The following is a 20,185-nucleotide window of genomic DNA, read 5'->3' on the forward strand; positions in this document are numbered from 1 at the left end:
GATAGAGTGCGTTAGTGGAGGCGTATAGTGCACTCGAGGGTATTTACAATTGTGAAACATGCACGAGACGAAGCCGAGTGCATGTTGCACTACATTGTAAATACCCGATCCTGTGCATCATTTGTTTTATAAAATGGGTCGAAAATTCGAAAACTAACAGCATTTTTCAGCGTTTTTCACGTACCTTTGTGGGTCAAGACGTCCGAAGATGTTCGTCCCAAACATTTACGCACGTCGCACTCGGAAATCCCGCACATATAAGTATGATGGGGGGTTGGGTTTCCGGACACTTAAGTTCCCGCATGAAAACTTACTTATTTTACATAGGATATGCACCCTTTACCTTAAAGACTTGATATAGACTCCTCATATACAATGTAGGCCAACTAGACAACATACTCTGAAAACGGCGTGAGAATTAACCTGCTAAATCGTTGGATTTGCCCTTCAAAGTGACTCCATGTACGCGTCCGGTCCCACAACGCTTGGTCTACTGTACACTGTACGTACAGTTGTATGATACATACGCCACACATGTTATGCACAAGGGAAGAAAGGCCGGCTGGCCGGCAGTCCGAACTAGAAGTTGTTTACAGGATTGACAGCGCGTATGCATGCAATTCAAAGGAGCCGCCGCGCGCACAGACGATCGGCAATAGGATTTAACACGCAGTGCAATGGGACTGAGTAACCAAAGCACACGTGACTCATTTCAGCGCTTCCTATTGGCTACATTCTTGAACCCATTTTATAAACACTTTTATCACAGTCTTTACATCAAAATGTTTCTGCCTCTGTCTCCCTTCCCCCCCCCCCCCATAGCTCTGTCAATAATATGAGGGGGAAAAAAGACACTTTCCTTGATGACAGACTAATTAACCATCAGTCTCTTTTTACAAAATGGTGTGTTAGTGTCTTGTGGGGAGAGGAAATATTCTAGAAAATGTTGGTGTACAGTTTCAAGTTTCTCATCACTGGAATACAACAATTTCCAATCCATGTATAAATATTCTCTGCTACAGTGAATGTATATTATCTGCTGAAAATTACCACATGTCCAAGATGTTTGAATGGTGCCATGCAGTACTGTAACCTTTATCGTTGGTTTGTAAAAAAAGTATTTGGATGTGGTCCAGAACAGAGTTAGGCCTGTCATTTTCCCAAAATAACAGCTTGTTAATTACTCAGGGCTAACACATCACAAGGTTCAATTCATTCAGTTCAGTTTGCAGCCACAGCGTAACATTTCCCAGAGTGAGTGAGGTGTCATCAAGGACGCAAAGATGCGTGGGAGACATTACCTACCTGTCTTTTATGGATTCATTCTTCAGACCTCGATAGAGGGTGGAGTCAATGTATCCCCCAAATAATGTAACTTCAGAAATGCAGTATTCAAGTACTGTATAGTGTTGCATTCAAAGTTAGTAAGAAATAATGTCAAAGAATCTTGTCACTTCAATCATCAAACTTAACCATGGACATCAGAGAGATGCTTACAATGTATATCAGTCGCTACCTGCTGAAGGAATTTGATTTGATAAAGACAGAGGGGACATGCGAAGGAAGGTTTCTTGTTTTATTGCTTCCTACACTTGTTTAGAATACTTAAGAAGTGGAAAAGGAATGGGCATCGTAGCAGACCCTCAAGCACAAACTGGGTAGTACATTGAGAAGAAGTTAGGTTGAGCTCATCACATTCCAATTTGAGGCCAATTACGCCATACCCATTCAAATTGAAGGGGGAAACTCCCCATTTGGTTCAGGGAAATGAGAAGCTTTGCCAAGGAGGGCTGCTGGTAGTTCTTTCTTTCTAAAATGCATGTAAATATGATACTCTGACATTGCCAACTTGGAGGAGAGTCTGTCAAGAGTGGCTTACACTTGACAGTGGTTCCTGTATTAAAGAACACTCTTGTAGACCAGGTTTAAAGGGGATGGCTAGTAACTGATCAGTGGAAATCAGTGGGAATGCTGGGGGATGATTGTTCCAATCCTTGTGGGATTCATTTAAGAGTACATTATATATATCTATTGTTGTGTGAAAATTATTTGCTTCCGAATGGTCTCATATTCAAGTAATGTGCAGTTTAATGTTGCCAGGTTAGCATGCCCGTACAGTGACGGGGCATTAAACTGCACATTACTTGAATATGAGACCGTTCTGAAGCAAATAATTTTCACACAACAATAGATATATAATATACTGTATACGCCAATATTTTCGCGTACAGATATTTTCGCGAATCACAGTATCGGTGGCATTTTCGCGTGTTGTTAAATTCGCGATTGATACTAGTAGTAGTAGGGTCTACTGCCAAGCCCGAGAAACACGTTCAAACACTTGCCAACGTACTCGTAACATTTTTCCATTTGCATTGTGACTTCCCAAACATGACAATTACGGGAACTTGCAGTGAGACACTCACACACGGCATTCACAAGTACCGGTACCTACCAAATGTTGCAATAAATAGTTGTAAACAACAAAGTTTCAGAGATGCGCTAGCGAAAAATTTACATGCATCCCTTGGCCTCACCCCAACCACGTCGAGCCGGTGTTCGTTCGCATAGGCAAACGTAGCACGTACTAGTAACTGCGACCAGCAGCCCCATATGCATAGCGTAATGGGGCTGCGGTCTGTAGCATTCAGGATCATGACAGGGTAGTATCGCGGACAAATATCAACTTGAAATCGAACAATTTCTTCAATTTGAAGACTTATCAGTAAAGGTGAAGTGTTGACGACAGGGTTCGTGCAACGTTTGGTCCTGCCAATAGTCCCTTTTTGTTCGAATTGATGACTTAATGTGACTCGGTCCAGAGGGACCTGGGAGAGCTACACTGAGTTGACAGCCAGCGCATGCTCACACAGACAGATCTGTAAATTTGTGCGCATGTGATGTGTGCACATGCGCTGGCTGCCAATTCAGTGTGGCTCTTAAGCTCTCCCAGGTTCCTCTCGACCGAGTCACATTAAGTCATCAATTCGAACAGAAAGGGACTATTGGCAGAACCAAACGTTGCACGAACCCTGTTGTCAATACTTTAACTTTACTGGTAAGTCTTCAAATTGAAGAAATTTTTCGATTTCAAGTTGATATTTGCCCGCGATACTACCCTGTCATGATCCTAAATGCTACAGACCGCAGCCCCATTACGCTATGCGTATGAGGCTGCTGCGCTGATTGCAGTCACGTAGCACTGAGATTGCACATGTTTAGCATCGTACTGCACTTCCATCGTAGTGTACGTACAACGTGTACTAGCCGGTGTAACAGCCGCGTTGGTGTGGCCAGCGTTGGATGCATATTTTTGTCATCGATTTGTACATAAGGTATGACGGGGTAATATTTTCGTGTGTTTTTAATTTCGCGATCAGCCCGAAGCTCGCAAAATTCGCGAAAATAAAACCCTCGCGAAAATAACCGCGTATACAGTACTCTTAAATGAATCCCACAAGAATTGGAACAATCATCCCCCAGCATTCCCACTGATTCCCACTGATCAGTTACTAGCCATCCCCTTTAAGGAGTAGGACAGACACCTACAGCCCCCCCCCCCAACATACAATGTACACACCCACTCTCACACACACACATGTACACGATGTACACACTCGCATGCACATGATACTTTATATTGTGAGTTTCTATAAGACAACAGGTCCTGGTTTGGGGATATAAACTTCAAAAAACCCACACACACCTAGCCTGTTCTAATGCGTGATGACTCAGAAATACATTTGTACTCTGGAAGTATTGTTTGCATGAGATTGTGCATATCTATTCGTGAATAGTTAAATGCAGGACAAAGTTCCATAGTGTAGGATGCAATATTTAATAATTTGTTATCCACAGGGTCAGACCCCAATCTCAATGAACCAGCGAAACTGCTGATATGTTAGCTGTTTTCGTGCGCAATAATGGTCGTTAGTAGTACCAATATTCATCCACTCTGTCTACCTCCAGCTGCTGTAATCAGATAAGTGCAGCCTCTGTACGGGAGCTTTATTGATTATATTCCAAACGAAGATGTAAGGCCCCCTTTCTGCTTAAAGCTTGACTATACACAAAGTAGACCTGTTCAGTTTTGGCGCTGTGTTTTATGTTAATGTTTATTTCAGCCATAACTGTAGAAGGCTTCAGTATGCCAAACAATGTACAAAAATGCACTGACATGGCATTGTATCGTAGCTGACACATTACATTTAATCCATTGAGTCACCTTTTCTTCCTATTTTTGAAGTCTCCCCCCCCCCCCCCATTATGGCTGATACAGGTTACAGTGTTTTCTTACCGAGTGCAGTAGGTCTGTGGGCAACGGAACTTCCCATCCCAGTTTCTACCACTGAGACATTCGTGTAATCATGCCTAGTATTTATAATCTATCAGTCTGTAGACGAGTCAATTATTCAGCCCAAAAGTAATACTAGTGTAGGAAATGTTGGAGTATACAAATGAACTCACTGCTGTTATTATTACTATGTGACTTATAGTGTTTATTATTATAAGAAATAAAAATAACTGGTGTAGTACAACTGTATATTAGTAGTGGTGGTGGTGGTGGTGGTAGTAGTAGTAGTAGTTAGTAGTTATAAGTACTTCTACTACTACTACTACTACTACTACTACTACTACAATTGTACTACTACAATTGTACTACTACTAGTACTATCCATACTTCTACTACTGTACGTAGAATCTGTGGCACCTATGAAGTCAGCATCAATTTTATCTGGCAACAGCAATTCTGAACTTCATATCATTTTATTTACATATTGTAATACACATACAATTCTCATACATGACCACACTTCCCAATTGTGCATTGTTTGTCTGTGTGGTAAATTCACTACTGGCCTGCTTGTATGCAACAATTTTGTTTATTTATCTTTTGGTGTTTTTTTGTTTGTTTGTTTTTTTAATGTGCAGGTAACCAGCAGGTATTAACCTTTGACCTGGGCAATGAAGAAACGCAGACGATATGCAGGGCCACCAAGCTGGCGTACTTGGTCAACATCAGGGGCAATGGCATCTTACTGCACTTCACAACAGACTTTGGTGAGTTTGTGTTTCTATCGATGGCTAACAGGTATATGTGATTACTGAAAAATAAAAAATCAGGGGAAAAGTGGATCTTTGTCAGGCAGTGGGAAAAAAAAGACAAAAAAGAAAATTTTGGAAGGGGAGAGACTGTCATGGACAAAAATTTTACACTAGAAGTGAAATTTGTACTTACATAAAAGTCTGAATTATGTGCTGTTTTCACTGAGATTGATAAGCTTCTCACATATAACATACAAAACGTTAAGTGGAAGTGTGGTTAATGCCACTGGGTTGTGTGCCCTACACTGTAGTCATAATTCACAGACAAATTCATGCATCACAATTCATTTGCATAAGCTGGGCCCTTGTGTCATTAATAAGCTATAAACATGTATAATGCATTTATGCTGGCTCCGTGTGTACTTGTAGCTTGACTTTGCATGCGTCGGGCTCCGAATTTTGTATCTAGAGGACTTACTGCAAAAGGAACGTCACTGATACTGTCATACAGGAAACCCCAAAGTCAGTTGCCCACTGCTCATGGCAGAAGGTACTAGTGCTCATTACCATCACAGTATAAAAGTCCTTTGTGTGGCAAGCCCATTTGTTGCTTGCACTAGTGATCAACAAGCCCTCTTTTGAATGAGATGCCATTTGTGAGGCGCTAGCAGTGTATGGGGTCCATCTAATGTCTAGCGCCAATACTAAATGTCAGGGAGATATGCATAGGTGAAAGAAGCCTCTGGTGAGCTCTTGGGTTTCGGGGGGGGGGGGGGGGGGGGGGGATAGAGTGCTCTTCGGGTAGCGAAAGTTAACATGTTTCTTGCGTCATGAAAGTGGAACGTTATTCACAGAGGCTCTGTCAGATGTGAAATGTCAAGTAATGAGGACACGTGTATGTTGCATCGGAGAGAATCTAGAAGACAAAAATACACAGACTTTGCTTCTAGCAAGTCATTGCTGCCCAAGCAGTGAAATGTCTCGGGCAGTTATATAGTAAACTAAGTACACTCGTCTGGGATATCAGTGTCAGCTGAGTGGAAACTTGGGAACAAAATCTGTTCGTCTTTAGAATTTGCCATTCTTAAAGGTGTTGTTGTTGTTATCATTAAAATGAAGAACATTTCATGACAGATTCTTGACGAATTTGTATTAATAATTTGTTTCAGCAGCATTCTGAGTGCAAGCAGACAAGTTCACTGAAGTTGTGATAGAGAATGACTTTTATGGTGTATCATTTATCTCAGGCTAAATACCATAGAATACAGTGTATCAGTGTCCACGATTAAAAGTAATTTGAAACATACATTGTAGATTGATCTTTATACAGTACTTGAATGTTGCATCGCTGCCCTGGTGATAAAAGCATTTATCTTTTAGTGATCGTGAATTCTGTAATCTCATTGGTCAATCAACCACTGAATATATCCCGTATTCCGTGATATGACGTCATGATATTACACAGCCAGCTGCGCGTGTACCAAAGACGCTTATAGGAAAGTGCGCGCTAATCCTGTACAAAACAAATGGACAGCGCGCGGTCCTCAAGCGTACTATGTATTACGCACATTTTTATAACCTGAGACCACTAGACGCTTGATAAACAACAGCAACTTATATCTGGCTACTGCAGTATCTTACGACATGTATGTGTACAATGTACGTATTTGTATGCGCGCATACGGTAATCAGCTCGCGGGACGTAGGCCTAAAAGTCAACATGGTCACAGTTGACAGCCGGCGATTTCAACATCATTCATGAGGGGAAATCAGCGAGAAGAAGGTTAGCATTTACACTTAAAAAGATAAAATCGTTACCTTCTGCTTGTTCTTACGAAATATGGGAAACGTCTACGGTCTGGTGCCATATTCCATTCAGCCTCCGGCCTCATGGAATATGGCACCAGACCGTAGATATCTGCCTGTATTTCGTGAACAAGCAGGGGGTAACTGATATTAGTACTACCCTCCTAACCAATGGTTTCTACTAATAGAGATTCCACTTAACTTCAGACATAGGATGTATTGAATGCAGTGTTCTTATGACATCATAGTTCATAGAATGACTGGAAAATGTGTATCATAATTACCTAAAATAGCACAATACCCACTGTGCATTAGAGATGGAGGCAAAATTGTGTAGTCTCAAGCAACCATACATTGTATGTCATCCACATACATGTACATGTTACTTACAGTACATTTAGTGTTCTACTTTCTTCCCATGGATTTTATACAATACATGTAGCAGCATATCATGATGTACTGTATGTACTACTAATAATAATCAAAAAGAAATGCTGAAGAAAATGAATCTTTTTTAGCCCGACAGTGTATAATCATGATAGACTGAGGCATCACATTTACAAAGGTATTTTACATTTAGACATAAAAACAGGAAATTCCAAAATCGTGTGTACAAACTGCATTGTGTTAATGGCAAGTTGTGAGGTGATAGCATCATCAAGCTAGGGAATAATGGCAGGACCCTCTTGGTAGAGCACACTCAGCACTTTTCTTCTTCTTCTTCTTCTTCTTCGTCTTTTTCGTCTTCTTCTTCTTTACCCATCATCATCATCATCATCATCATCAACATCTCACTCATTTGCCTATTCATAGTTACTGTTCAAGAAGTGCTTTGCAAATATTTCACAACTTTGTCAGTTTCAGTGGTTACTAATTTGTATAGTTTTTGTGTTTTGTGACTGTGTCATTGCATGTATAATACAAATTAAAAGTCTGCAGTGCCTGTGTACAACCATTGTAACACAGTGAGTCTGTTTCGAGAATGAAGCACATAAATTATAATCAGTGCATTTGTCTTTTATCCCTCTGTCAGGTGGTGGAGTTGGCAGCATTTTGTTGCTAGCTCCTCACTCCATTCATTCATCCATCATGTGTGAATTATTCATTTGTCATCGCAATAGCTAGAGAATGTATCGAGGGACGTGTTCTGTAATCCTGCATGCGGAGTAGCCACATACGAAATGCTGTAAACACCATATGTTTCACGGCGGTGTAATTTGCACAAATTTTCGAGGCGACCGATGTTCACAAAATTAACCGCCATTAAGATACTGCTCCTTATCACACAAACATATCATCTTTGAGGTGATAAATCAGTAATTTGCTTCTAGAAAAAGGTATCGATCTGCTATCTTTGTAATACACACATAGCACTTACTTTTTCAGTCATTCACTGCAGCTCTCAATCACAGATTAAACGACATCCACATTTTTGTGCAAGTCCAAATTTGCAAAGTAAATTGCAGTTTGTGAAGGGGAACTGGGTACACGTGTAGGTATAATGCATGTAGTACAATGTACATTGTAGTTACCTGGTCTAAATGTCATCAGCCATACCTTTACATGTCGGGTAAAAAAAAAGCTGTGGAAAGGTAAGGTACAGTACTTGTTTGATCCTAGGGTACACCTTCAGAAGGTCAGGAGCAGATCCTGATAATCATTAACTTACTTTTTAACTGCAATGAAAAGTCATCATCTTGCTAGTGGTATGACAGAGCTACATACACTGTATTTACAGAAATTATTGTGATTGAGAAATCAAAATGCTATCGCTGTGTTTACAGACAATTCTATGATAAGTTTAGAAAATTGACAACACAATCTTTATATGTTGTACAAAAGATATTAATGACTGCTAGAATTTTTTTTTTTTTTTTTGGGGGGGGGAGGGGGAGAGGTGGAGGAAGGGAGATTTGTAGTATTATGGCATCAATTTAAAGTTGTTGAAATGTACCCTTTTCTAGTCACATGCAAATTATTCTACAATTGAGCAGTGTGTCAGAGCTACATGTACTGCATAGGATTTCATCCAGAACAAAGGCAGCTTTTTCCAATCATCCATGTACTCACAGCTGCTACAAACTACAGTACATGGTATGGGTTTATCACACAAAATATCATCAGTGGATGTTGACACGTAAAGGTGTATGATAAAATCTGACTTAAAAGTTACCCTTTTCTGTTCAAGTACAAATTGTTCTACAGACGTGTCACAGCTATCAACTTTTTCATAGCCATTGATCCAGTACAAAAGCATCTTCTTTTAAGCATTATAGTCACAGCTACAGCAAACAGTACAGTGGTTAATGCAAATTTTGTTATCAGTGGATGTGCGTGTTGACATCATGATATTGGCGGTTTTTATGCCTCCAGTGTCCTTTGATAGTCACATGTCTGGTTGTTGTTCGTTTGTCAACATATCCTGGTTCATGTGTTGTACTGCACTTACTTGTTTGTCCAGTGTCAGTCAGTATATTTAGTCTGTATAGACTTAACACTGGATGGGGAATTTGTGTGATGTGCATTAAAGTTTGATAAAGAGCATCGGTTTCTCTTTCGTAATCTTACAACACACAAATTACACTACTGCTTGTACATGTTTGTACGTGCAAAATATGCAGAAGACTTCTGAAGAAATCTGTGTTAGTTCTGTGGAAACTATCTATTTGTGAAAACCTATCTATGTGCTTTCATATCAAATTTCCTTTCCAGTATGTGTGTTAAAAAAAAAAGTGAAATTCTACTCCATGTTTAAGTTGACCTCAGCTGTGTTATTGAGGCATACATGTAGTAGCCCTTAAATTTCAACATGGTAGAACTTTGTGTCCCAAATTGAGATCATTGTAAAGAGAAATGCACATCCTTGTTTCGAAATGTTCACACCCTCACTCAAAATAGTATTATAAGCTCTGTCAGTCATGCGGACACTTGCGTAATAGTACAAATGCAGACTACAATGTATATTAGGCAATGCTGCCATCACCTTTTTTGATAAGTTCTTTATCCATTTAGATGTGCAAATAAAGCATTAAGCGGGGTTCCCACTATCACGATTGGCGCCACGATTGAAATCGTGGTCTTAATCGTGCAGCAAGCGTGATGGTCTTATCAGATTGTATCAGATCTTAAGGTCAATCGTGGCAATCGCGTTAATCATAGGAAAATTTTGGACGGTTCAAAAATTTTCTACAATTAACACGATTACTTTTTGATCGTGATCATCGCATCAGATCGTCTAGGATCGTATCCAAACGCAGCAAATCTCGTCTAATCGTGCTTCTTAATCGAGTGGATCGGGATCAACTTTTCCACTTCACTTCCGCTTATTATTATCATCATTATTTGCCCATTTGCCCTTATTTTACTCATAGATTAATTTATTTTGTATTCTGATAGGTGGTAACCTGCATCTTTAGATTATTATTTCCAAACGGTAAATTGTATGACGGTGTGGGGTTTAATTGTCGTAATTTTTAAGGTACATTATCAAAATCATTTTTTAATGATTTCATAAAATGAAAGTTGTATTACAGATTTTTAGATGTTTTCATACATTATGTTAATGATGTTTTCATTAATGAGTTGTTATTACCATTATACAGACACACAAAACAGGATATGGGATAACTTTTGTAACGAAAGCAAAAAATGAGCAAAAATAAAATGGCAATTGTGTGTCTGCACGTATTAACTAACGTCAGTACAAAGATGAGAATAATTTAATGAATCGTGCTTTAATGGGTACATATCAAAGGCAAATGGTTAATTTTTAAAAGTATATTACAGAGTATTTTTTGGGGGGAGGGGGTGCAGTATCCTGCTGTTTGTGTATTGTACATAGTAATTAAGAGTTGTTGTTTCATCAGCCATCGTTTGACCCCTTTGCATCTATTTTGACACTTTTTAATGTCTTTTTTTGTATGTTTGGTAGAGCATAATTTTAGAGGAAAATGGTTATTTTCAACTGTCATTATTACTGCAAATGTAAAAGTGACCATTGTCGTGGATGTGAGATCACCCGTATGATTATGACAATGAAGATAACTCTTATTATTTTTCACAGTTAGTTATTTAATAAGTGTAGCAATATACCCCTGCGAAGTAATTTTGCGTAAAACCTCCTTTTTTGTTAGAAAGTGACATCATTTTGATTAGGGAGTCACTTTTCAGTTATGTGCGTGTATCACTTATGTTAAACATTGTTAAGTAAAACACTAAATCAAGCCGAATAAACCAAACTTTAATAACCCATGAGATAACGACATTTTGAAATAAAAAGGCATGATACATACCCTTTGCGAATATGAAATCGAACACATAAGCAATACTATCCATGGCGGCCAACTTTCTTATATCGAGCTTATATAACACATAATACAATGTTACATAACATTCAAAATGATCCCATCCTCTTTCTTAGCTTCCATTTCTAATTATTTTCTTCAAGTATTGGAGAGAAAAGTCATTTTGTCTTGCTGGGTTTTTTTTTCTGGGTAAGAGGGGTAATCATCTCATCTTATGTATTTGGGTTCGTTATTTTATTCTTTTTTTGTGAGGGGGAGGGTGAGCATGTCGATTTAATAATCTATTAATTTCTTTACGTTTAATGTTAGACGAGGGAATATCTGAGGTTATGGCTGGCCTGGGTGCTACTTTACGCTCTCTGATAACATAATCGTCATTAGCAATACTGCAAAGGTTACGTTGTCATCATCGTCAACCTGTCGAGCCTTGCCATCATCAATGGTTGTGGATAAAATTAATAGGCCTAATCACTCTGCATAATTTGAGGGAAACAATGAAATCCATCGTCAGCCGGACTATAATATTCCCATTCGGGTCCAATCGTGACTTAAATGGGGGTTGCTTGTGATCCCGATCGTAAAAGATATCGCATCTTTTCTCAGCAGCCCGTATTGGTTCGCGGTATTCGTATTGAAACGTATCAGTACGTTGCTGCACGTACCAGATCGGGGATCCTGATCGTAATGGTCATGTTAGATCGGTACCAATCGTGAACTCAATCAGGACAATCCTGTCGGATCGTATTTGAACGGCAGACTATCATGACAGATCGTATCGCTTGAAATAGACCAATCGTGACCATATCGCATCCAAGCGTACCAACACGTATTGACTCGCATAACCTCGTATCCAAACGTGAAATTTCAGACGAGTTCAACAAATTTTCCACGATCAGTTACGAATGTCCAATCGTGGCGTTCGCAATGGATCGCACGATAGTGGGAACCCCGCTTTACCAGTATGGGGATCTTATTTCTGGAATAATAGCAGCATCTACAGCTGTGTGATCCACTTTGTAGCAATCAAAACCACATCATTCCTAGGTTTTACTGATTGCAAAAAGATTTGAAAAGAGTGCACACAAGATTGTCTAGTAGAATACATGACAGACTAAAAAAATTGTTTTGATTTCCAACCTGAACATCAGTTTATGCCACTTTCTGAGCTCCATTTTAATAGACATACAATGTAGTAGGACCATTCATCACATTCTTATATAATAGAAGGCTAAAGCAGCCACTTTTGAGTCTAATACTGAGCCAACAAAGCATTACAGGAGGATTGGACGACAGAGAGCGCAGGCATCCCTCCACCAAGTAGCACTATTCCCAAATTATAAAGAATCCTTCAAAAAAATCAAAACAATTCCTAGATCCGGACAATGATCTGGATCACTACTGAACTTATAATCATCTGTTGCTTGTGTCATTTTCAAGTTTTCCTGAAATTCATCCATTTCCATTCATATCTTTATTGGATTATTTTGCAAAGAAACAGATACACAACAAACGAACCAATGTCGGCAAAAACTTGCAATGTAACCTCTTTGGGGGAGGTAAATCAGAAAGTGTCCATCTCTACCTTTTTCTTTGCACTCTTTACATCGATCCATGTTTTCAATTCAACACAAGCTGGTGGCCACTGTAATCAACTCTTGTCATGACTGTTGTATTTATGGGAAGCCATTTGGCATTTACAAGCTGTTGATCCCCAGGGGCACTGCACCTGCTGGTATCTTAGCTACATGTAGATATCCATGCATGGATGACATACAAAATATCATGCCACTTTTCTCCACGGTTTTAGATTTGCATCTGTGATGAATACACACTGTTCTGTGTATTCATTTGCCATGATATAGTGGTGCAGAATTTTCTTACAAGTATTACTATTATTACTATTATTATTATTATTGTTATTATTATTATTGATATTATTAAATAGTATTATTATTATTATTATTTTTATCATTTTTAGAATTCCACTCAAGAATTGTTCTAGTTTGTAAATATCGGTCAAATATCACAATGATAACACAATTACTTGAAATGGTGCCAATATAGGCTTTAATTAAATCACCAATAGACCCATCTTCATCATGCATACCACTATACATACATACACCTACATGTAAATGGTCTGTGGTTTCAGGACATATAAAGAACTATTGTTTTTTGTTTTGTTTTTTTTCATGGGGGGAGGGGATTCCCAAGACTACTGGAAAGAATTGTCGCAATGCAGATTGCATGTATTTTGTGTATATGCTATTAAAGGTCATCCATGTCTGCGTGAAATCTGTTTTAGATTATAAACTGACCAAACAAATTTATTCCCACCATTTACAAGCTGCCAGTTCATTGTAGGGTTGAAATGCTACTTATACATAATGTAGATGTGCAATATTAAAGTACAATTTATCTTTCACCTTGAAAAGCTTTGAAATCTTTGTTTGAGTGCATGGCGTAACTGGTATTTGTCAAGGAAATTTTCAACATAAAGAAGTCACTTGGTATGAAACCACTACATACAGTTGTACTTTGAAAGAGAAACAGAATGATAACTTATTTGCATAAAACTGTAGATCCGTTTCTTTCGGAAGTCACTGCTTATGTTTCGCTGCTCGCAGTGAAAATGGATATCTCATTAGAGGAAGATTTGCTTTGTAGACAGTAACTTTCATAGAATGCACACACTGATACACTTATGTGGGACTACATGAGTACTGTGCTAGGTGAATGTGTTTGTTGAGTTATTTTCCCAATAGTTCATGGCCCAAAAGTGATATACCCCCAATCGGGAAATCAAAGCAATCAACTCGCTGAAGGTCAAATGTTCTTTACGGACAAGCTGTCCACTTTACCCTTCTCTGGAAATAAATGTAACCTTCAATCTCATTGGCTGCATTCTCAATAAATGACAGTGATGCTTTGCTGCACTTGTGTATGCCAAAACAATTTAGGAGTGCCCCAGGGTTTCTATTCACACTGCATCAGGCACACATGTGCACATGTGTTAACTGTCTTGTTCATGCTATGAACTTTCCGGACAGCCTCATTTATTAAAGACTTAAATCAGTACACAGTATCTGCATACAAAATACATTGTACATGTAGGTGGTGGAGACTAGTGGTGGACTGAATCCATGGGCTATTGGTAATGGGGATACTGTGTCTACCATATTTTTGGCAGGTATTAAATGCTACTCCAAGAAGACATGATTGTGGTATTGGTTGTTTTGTATTCAGACATTACGAATGGAGGCAAAAGGCGCCTGAGCTCGTGATCAGGCCCCTATAGCCCTTTTTACACTTGTGTTTCTTAACCCCAAACTTTCTCTGACCCAGGACTATCGTTAGTCCCGTACCAATTTTTTCAGCTTTTTACACTGGCCAATAATAGTCCCGTACTATCTCTTGTCCGGGGCTAAGGAGAAAACTGACCTTTTTACACTCATATTTCTTAGCCCCGGACTTTCCAAACCACATGAATATTCATGATTACGCTGTGTACTGAACACGTACGCGCGCGCACCGGCAGCACTTGATTACCTCGTTTCTGATTATTCAGTGAGGGTCGGACTTCGTCTCCGTCGCTTAGCCCAGGATTATTTTTTCGTTCTGTTTACACTCACTTGCTTGGCACCGCAATTGTGGTGCTAACCCTGCTATTTTGCAGGGCCAGATAGTACCGGACTATCGGTGGGGCTAGCCCACTTTGGCAAAAAAGAGTGTAAACAGAAAGTGGGCTATTGTCCCGTACCAACGGTGGGGCTAAGGCCCCCCCCCCCCCCTTAGCCCCACCGTTGGTACGGGACTAAGCGAAAATTTACAAGTGTAGAAAGCCCTTATGACCACATTTTACTCCTCCGGCTCGCTATTTACAGACTGTATTGGATTTCTTCCAAGCAGTTTCCAGCAGCTTTAAAAAAAAAAAAAAGACATTAAAAAGAAGACTCTACATTTTGTCTCGCTGACTACAATTTGTATTAATGACCAAAATCCAATTCTGCTATGAGGGCTGCATATCTTGCTTGTACTTTAAAATACAGTTGTACATAAATGATTGCACCATCATTTTTGTGTAGAGGTCCATTTGCTCTGTACAGTGTACATGTAGTCTGTGTGTGGAGTATTTAATGTTTCACTTCTCTAACAGATATTTTTGAAAGTGGCATACGTATCATGTACATGAGTAGTCGCCATTTCATAATGATAATGATAATGATAATAATAATAGTAATAATGATAATAATAATAATAATAATCGTAATGATAATCGTAATAATAATAATAATGATGATAATCATCATCATCATCATAATACAATATGTAATTTGTACAGTACTTTACTAATGATAATGAGATTTAAGATAGACATACAAATTACAGTTCTTCATTGTCTCTGAATGGATAATGAGATGTACCATGTTAAAAATTTTAGAGAGAAGACAGTGTGTCAGTCACGTGAGAACACCACAATTTTTTGCATGGTATTTTGTGGCATGATTCACACCCAAATCTTGCATGCATATTTTGTGCAAAGTTTTGATTATCACCCTGAAATACCACGGTATTTAGCAGTGTATTTCGGGAGGCATTTTGCGGTGTGTTTACTTTCGCATTTACAAAATACATGTACCACGCCGTATTTCACTGTAAGTGTCAATAGCTCTAGAGCCTCAAAGAGAGTATTTAAACCTGAGTTGCTGGCTGACAGTACCCTGACAGTCCCGTTGAGCCCCCCCCCCCCCCCCCCCCCAAAAAAAAAAAAAGGAAAATAAAACCAAGGAGCTTCATGGTAAAACCTGACCAGCTGACTGAGGTTGCATTTATCAACTCCCTTCTGGCACAGAATTTAGGTTTCCAATCAACTTTCAGGGAGTTTTGGGCAGTTGAGACTTGATAAAATGCAAAGCTGTTGTGATTCATGGGGTTAGAAACGCATAATTCTGAAATGCCCAAAAAAAAAGTGCAATCGCAAATGCGTTTGAGCCAGAAATGCATTTCTGTTGGGTTGATAGATGCAAAGTCATTTTGAAATTCATTTATAGCTTGGACATGCCCACGCCAACCATTGCCAACTACACATCTCTATGCTCCTTGGGTCAAACTGTGCAATGGAGCTGTGAAGTGGCAAGGCCTCCCAATTGACTCACAACTGAGTTGACGAACACAACAACTGGAGAAACTTGATCCGAGAAAGGTGTTTGCAAACATGTTTTGATTGTGGTTATTGAAATGCACTTCAAACGTTGGAATGTTAATAAAGGCAGCCTGATGCCCTCTCAACATAGAGTGTCACTCTATTTTGATTTTGTAAAGGCAGCATGGAATTCGAAGATATCATTTTCATTTAGATCTAATGGAAGACAAGAAAACTTTAGAACTTGAGAGTTAGCTTGTTCTCACAAGACAGTAAAATTGGTCACAAGTATTCTGTGCAGATTGGATGAGACGGTAACTTCATTACTCCATAACTCTCCTGGGAAAGGTTTAAACCAAACAATATAAAGTTATAAACATGTGATTTTTCAATGATTTGATAGCCACATGTACAATTCCTTATCTCTTAAAAGCAGTTACAGTGTATTGGAAAGACGACACCTTGTTTATCTACTAAATGATTTTATATGAAGTGTATGATTTTCATCTACAGTATTCATTAAAACAAAAAATTCAGTGAAAATTTATTTGCAGGTTAGTCATTTCGTCAGCATCATAGTGTTATAAATGAAACCATAGAACTTTGAAATTCCATAATTTTCTAAAAATCTATCTTTCTGACTGTGGTGAATCTTGTATTATTTGTTTTTCTCTCTTTATTTATTGTTTTCTAATCTTTTTACAAACGTCACATGGAGTTTCTTTTTCATTGAGCCATGATAACCAGGGCAGGCTAGTAGAGTATCAGTTCGGTTGACTGTGGATGACAACTGGCCTGAAGGTTTCCATTTGACTGTGTCATCATCAGACGGGTGACCGTCGTATTGACCCCTTGACCTTTCGATGCATTCTTTCATGTGCTGCATGTGTGTGCGTCATAGAAATATGCGTGGCTATAGAAATGTGTGCATAGGTGGTTCAGATTACATGCCCGAGTGGTTTAGACTTTCATCAAAGTACAATCTAGATGCATTATACACATGTAGCTGAAATTCAACTGTACATGTATGTACAAACAGTAGAACAATGTTGTACCTGTTCAGGTATTTTGTGTCACGCTCAAGTGTATTTTAAGTACTCCATCGTGTTCACAAGGAAAGTGCAAAGAATGCAAAGTCTGTAAAAGTTTAAATTTTTGCGCATTTCATGTGACCAGAAGCTAGCACAAAAATAAAAGCTTGCGAATACAATTATTTGTGCATCATGAATTTTACCACTGTGTCACGTCGTGATTCTGAAGCAGAACGCGAAAAATTACTAGAGTAAAAACATTGATTTTTAGAGTACATCTTGTTTGTGTCACTCTGTTTCATCTTGATTCGATGGGCCATTGTACAACAGCAGTATACATAGTATTAAAGCCATTTAGCTTATGTGCATATTTCCCAAATGACCCCCCCTCCACATGGCTTTTATAAGGTTCCTCACCAGTTTTCAAAGCAACATAAATGCATAAGTTAGCCCCGACATAACAATTTATGGAATTCACATTTAAACAAAGAGTGCACTTGTGTAGATCAGGTGACCAGAATAGAGCTGTCATCAGTTAATACTTGGGAAAGTACCATTTCATTCACTGTTTTGTTTTGAATGCATTAGAAACTTCTTGCCAAATGCTAAACTTTTAAAGAGCTTGTGGCTGTCGAGTACATACACATTGGATTGGCTTGCTAGCACCATTTGTAAGGATTACTTGAATGATCATTACATCACCGATGCTTATCTCGGTGAATTTAAAAACCAGCATTCCCCGTTATCACAAATGACCTTTTTCTCCTCATGCGCACAGTGTATTAAACTACATACGAAGTGGCTGATTGCACAGTGAGGATGATTATGAATGGGATCTTTTGCCCATACTGCCCTGATGGGTGTTGATGGTGGTACACTCATAATAGACTTTTAGAAATTTCACAGCGAGTTTGTGTTTTTGATTGTGTAGCACTAGCGGGCTCAACGGGTGTCTTCAAAATTTGTTATTTTGTGAGGAAAGGTTTCTTGTGGAGAGATTTAAAAGTATAACTTTCAAGTATAGACTTGTCAGTGAGAGGCACCGTGCAGCACCTTAAAACAAATACCTCATGATTGACATTTATTGAAGAAGGATCAAAGTGGTATGAATGGGGACCTTGTACGAGTGATTTACTCAGCTCCCATCCCTCAATGTTCTTAAATGATTTGGGATTGACGTGGGTAGCTCATTTTGGAGCTCACAACTTAATAAAGGCTTTAGTTGGAATGAATTATGCATGTCTGTGTAATCTTCCCGAGATCACCGTCAGAGTAGGAGAAATGAAATAACTTTATGTGTTAATATTGCTCCCCCACCCTCTGAAATAGAAAAGAAAAACAAGTTTAACAAATATTTAAAGAAATTTTTCCTTGTAGTCATGTAATTATGGAAAACTTGTATCGTTTGATTTTATATACAGCCTGTAGGTGAGAGATTTGGCAAAATACATTTGTAGCAAGACAATTAGGATTGAGGACTGAAATATTGAAACCATTTCCTGGATGACATCAAATCATGAAAATGTTTCTCCAGTAGGAACTGTGACACAGCCATCTTGGCCTTATAAAACACGTAACAGTGACATTGAATATACAAATGCACACAGAGATGTATAATTTGTTTTGTAAGCTGCAAAGATTATGCTCTGATTTTTTTTTCTTTTATAATTTCTCGGGATTTACTTAGATTCTACATATTTTGGTATGTCTGATGTAAAAGGATTATACAGTAGTATTGATATGGCATATCATGTATAGAGTTTTGATGGAAATGTCTTTCAAGGAAGGATGTTGTAAACAGCAAGGGAGCATGTTACAGCATTTATTTGCTGGAATATATGTCGTTTTGAACGATCATTTGATTTTGTTTTCTCACCATCTGCAGAGGTCACAAGATTTGAGAAGATTTTGGAAGGAGCAAGGTTCAATCAGAAACAGGCAGGAAAGAAGTCGGTATTCTCTGAGCGAACAGACGATGCATCAGCTGTACAGTATTTTCAGGTAGGGCGCTTCCCTTTTCACTGCTTCAAAAGTGGCTAGCCACCATTCTCTGTTCACATTGTATGAGTATTTGTGAGTTTGTGTACATGTGTATACATGTGTACATACGTTGGGATTGGTTATCAGTATGTAAGGGAGAGAGTGGGGTGGGGGGGGGGAGATATTTTCATTTAAGTAATTGAAGTGCAATTCATTCACTCATTTCAGGTATTTATATTTGAGTCACAAAAGCAAAAGTAATTATACTAAAAACAAAGAGTGAATGATGATTTTTTTTTTTTCAAAGAATGGACAGTGTGATTTGATTACATTCTTACCTCTTACCATACTGCTTGTGTCATTAGTTCATTGCAGTTTACCAAATAAAAAGATATTTAATGCACCATTTGATGATGTGAATGAAATCAACAAGAAATCAAGGGTGGGAGGTGAAATATGTATGTTTCTTTACTTTGGTCATGTCATATATCAGTATTACTCTAATCTTGAATTTAGTTTCTACTGATAGTTTTGAAGATTAAGAGGGGCCCTCTGTACTATTACTAAGTTGCAAATAAAATGCAGTCACTGGACTCTAGAAACATTGGCAGTATTGATTTAGTGTGTCTGCTGTACTTCACAACAGTTCTTCAGTTCTTGTGTGTAATTGGTAACCCAAAGTATTTCATGTATCCTGTTATTGATACACTGACTAGCGTATTCCCGAGAAACGCTTGCGGTAGCTTAAAGAGCTCGTCTGCACCTATTCCTTCATGCTGTATTCAGGATCTCACATCCCTGAAGAATGCAGCAAGTCATGATCTCAGTCTTTGGAGGACTTAACTGAGGAAGAGACAGACAGACAGACAGACACA

General features: G+C 38.6%; 1 protein-coding gene across 1 annotated transcript in view; it reads left to right on the top strand.

The window, feature by feature from the left end:
• Positions 1-20,185, top strand: part of LOC139731058 (histone-arginine methyltransferase CARMER-like) — a 43,763-nt gene that overhangs the window by 6,838 nt on the left and 16,740 nt on the right. Inside the window, exons 2-3 of the mRNA XM_071641937.1 lie at positions 4,933-5,061; positions 19,216-19,331. Of these exons, the coding sequence (XP_071498038.1) occupies positions 4,933-5,061; positions 19,216-19,331 (245 nt within the window). The remainder of the gene's footprint in view (positions 1-4,932; positions 5,062-19,215; positions 19,332-20,185) is intronic.

The sequence above is a fragment of the Diadema antillarum genome, unplaced genomic scaffold, assembly GCF_040938485.1.
Source record: "Diadema antillarum isolate AM-2024a unplaced genomic scaffold, OU_Dant_1.0 seq00000355_RagTag, whole genome shotgun sequence".
NCBI classification, from domain to species: domain Eukaryota; kingdom Metazoa; phylum Echinodermata; class Echinoidea; order Diadematoida; family Diadematidae; genus Diadema; species Diadema antillarum.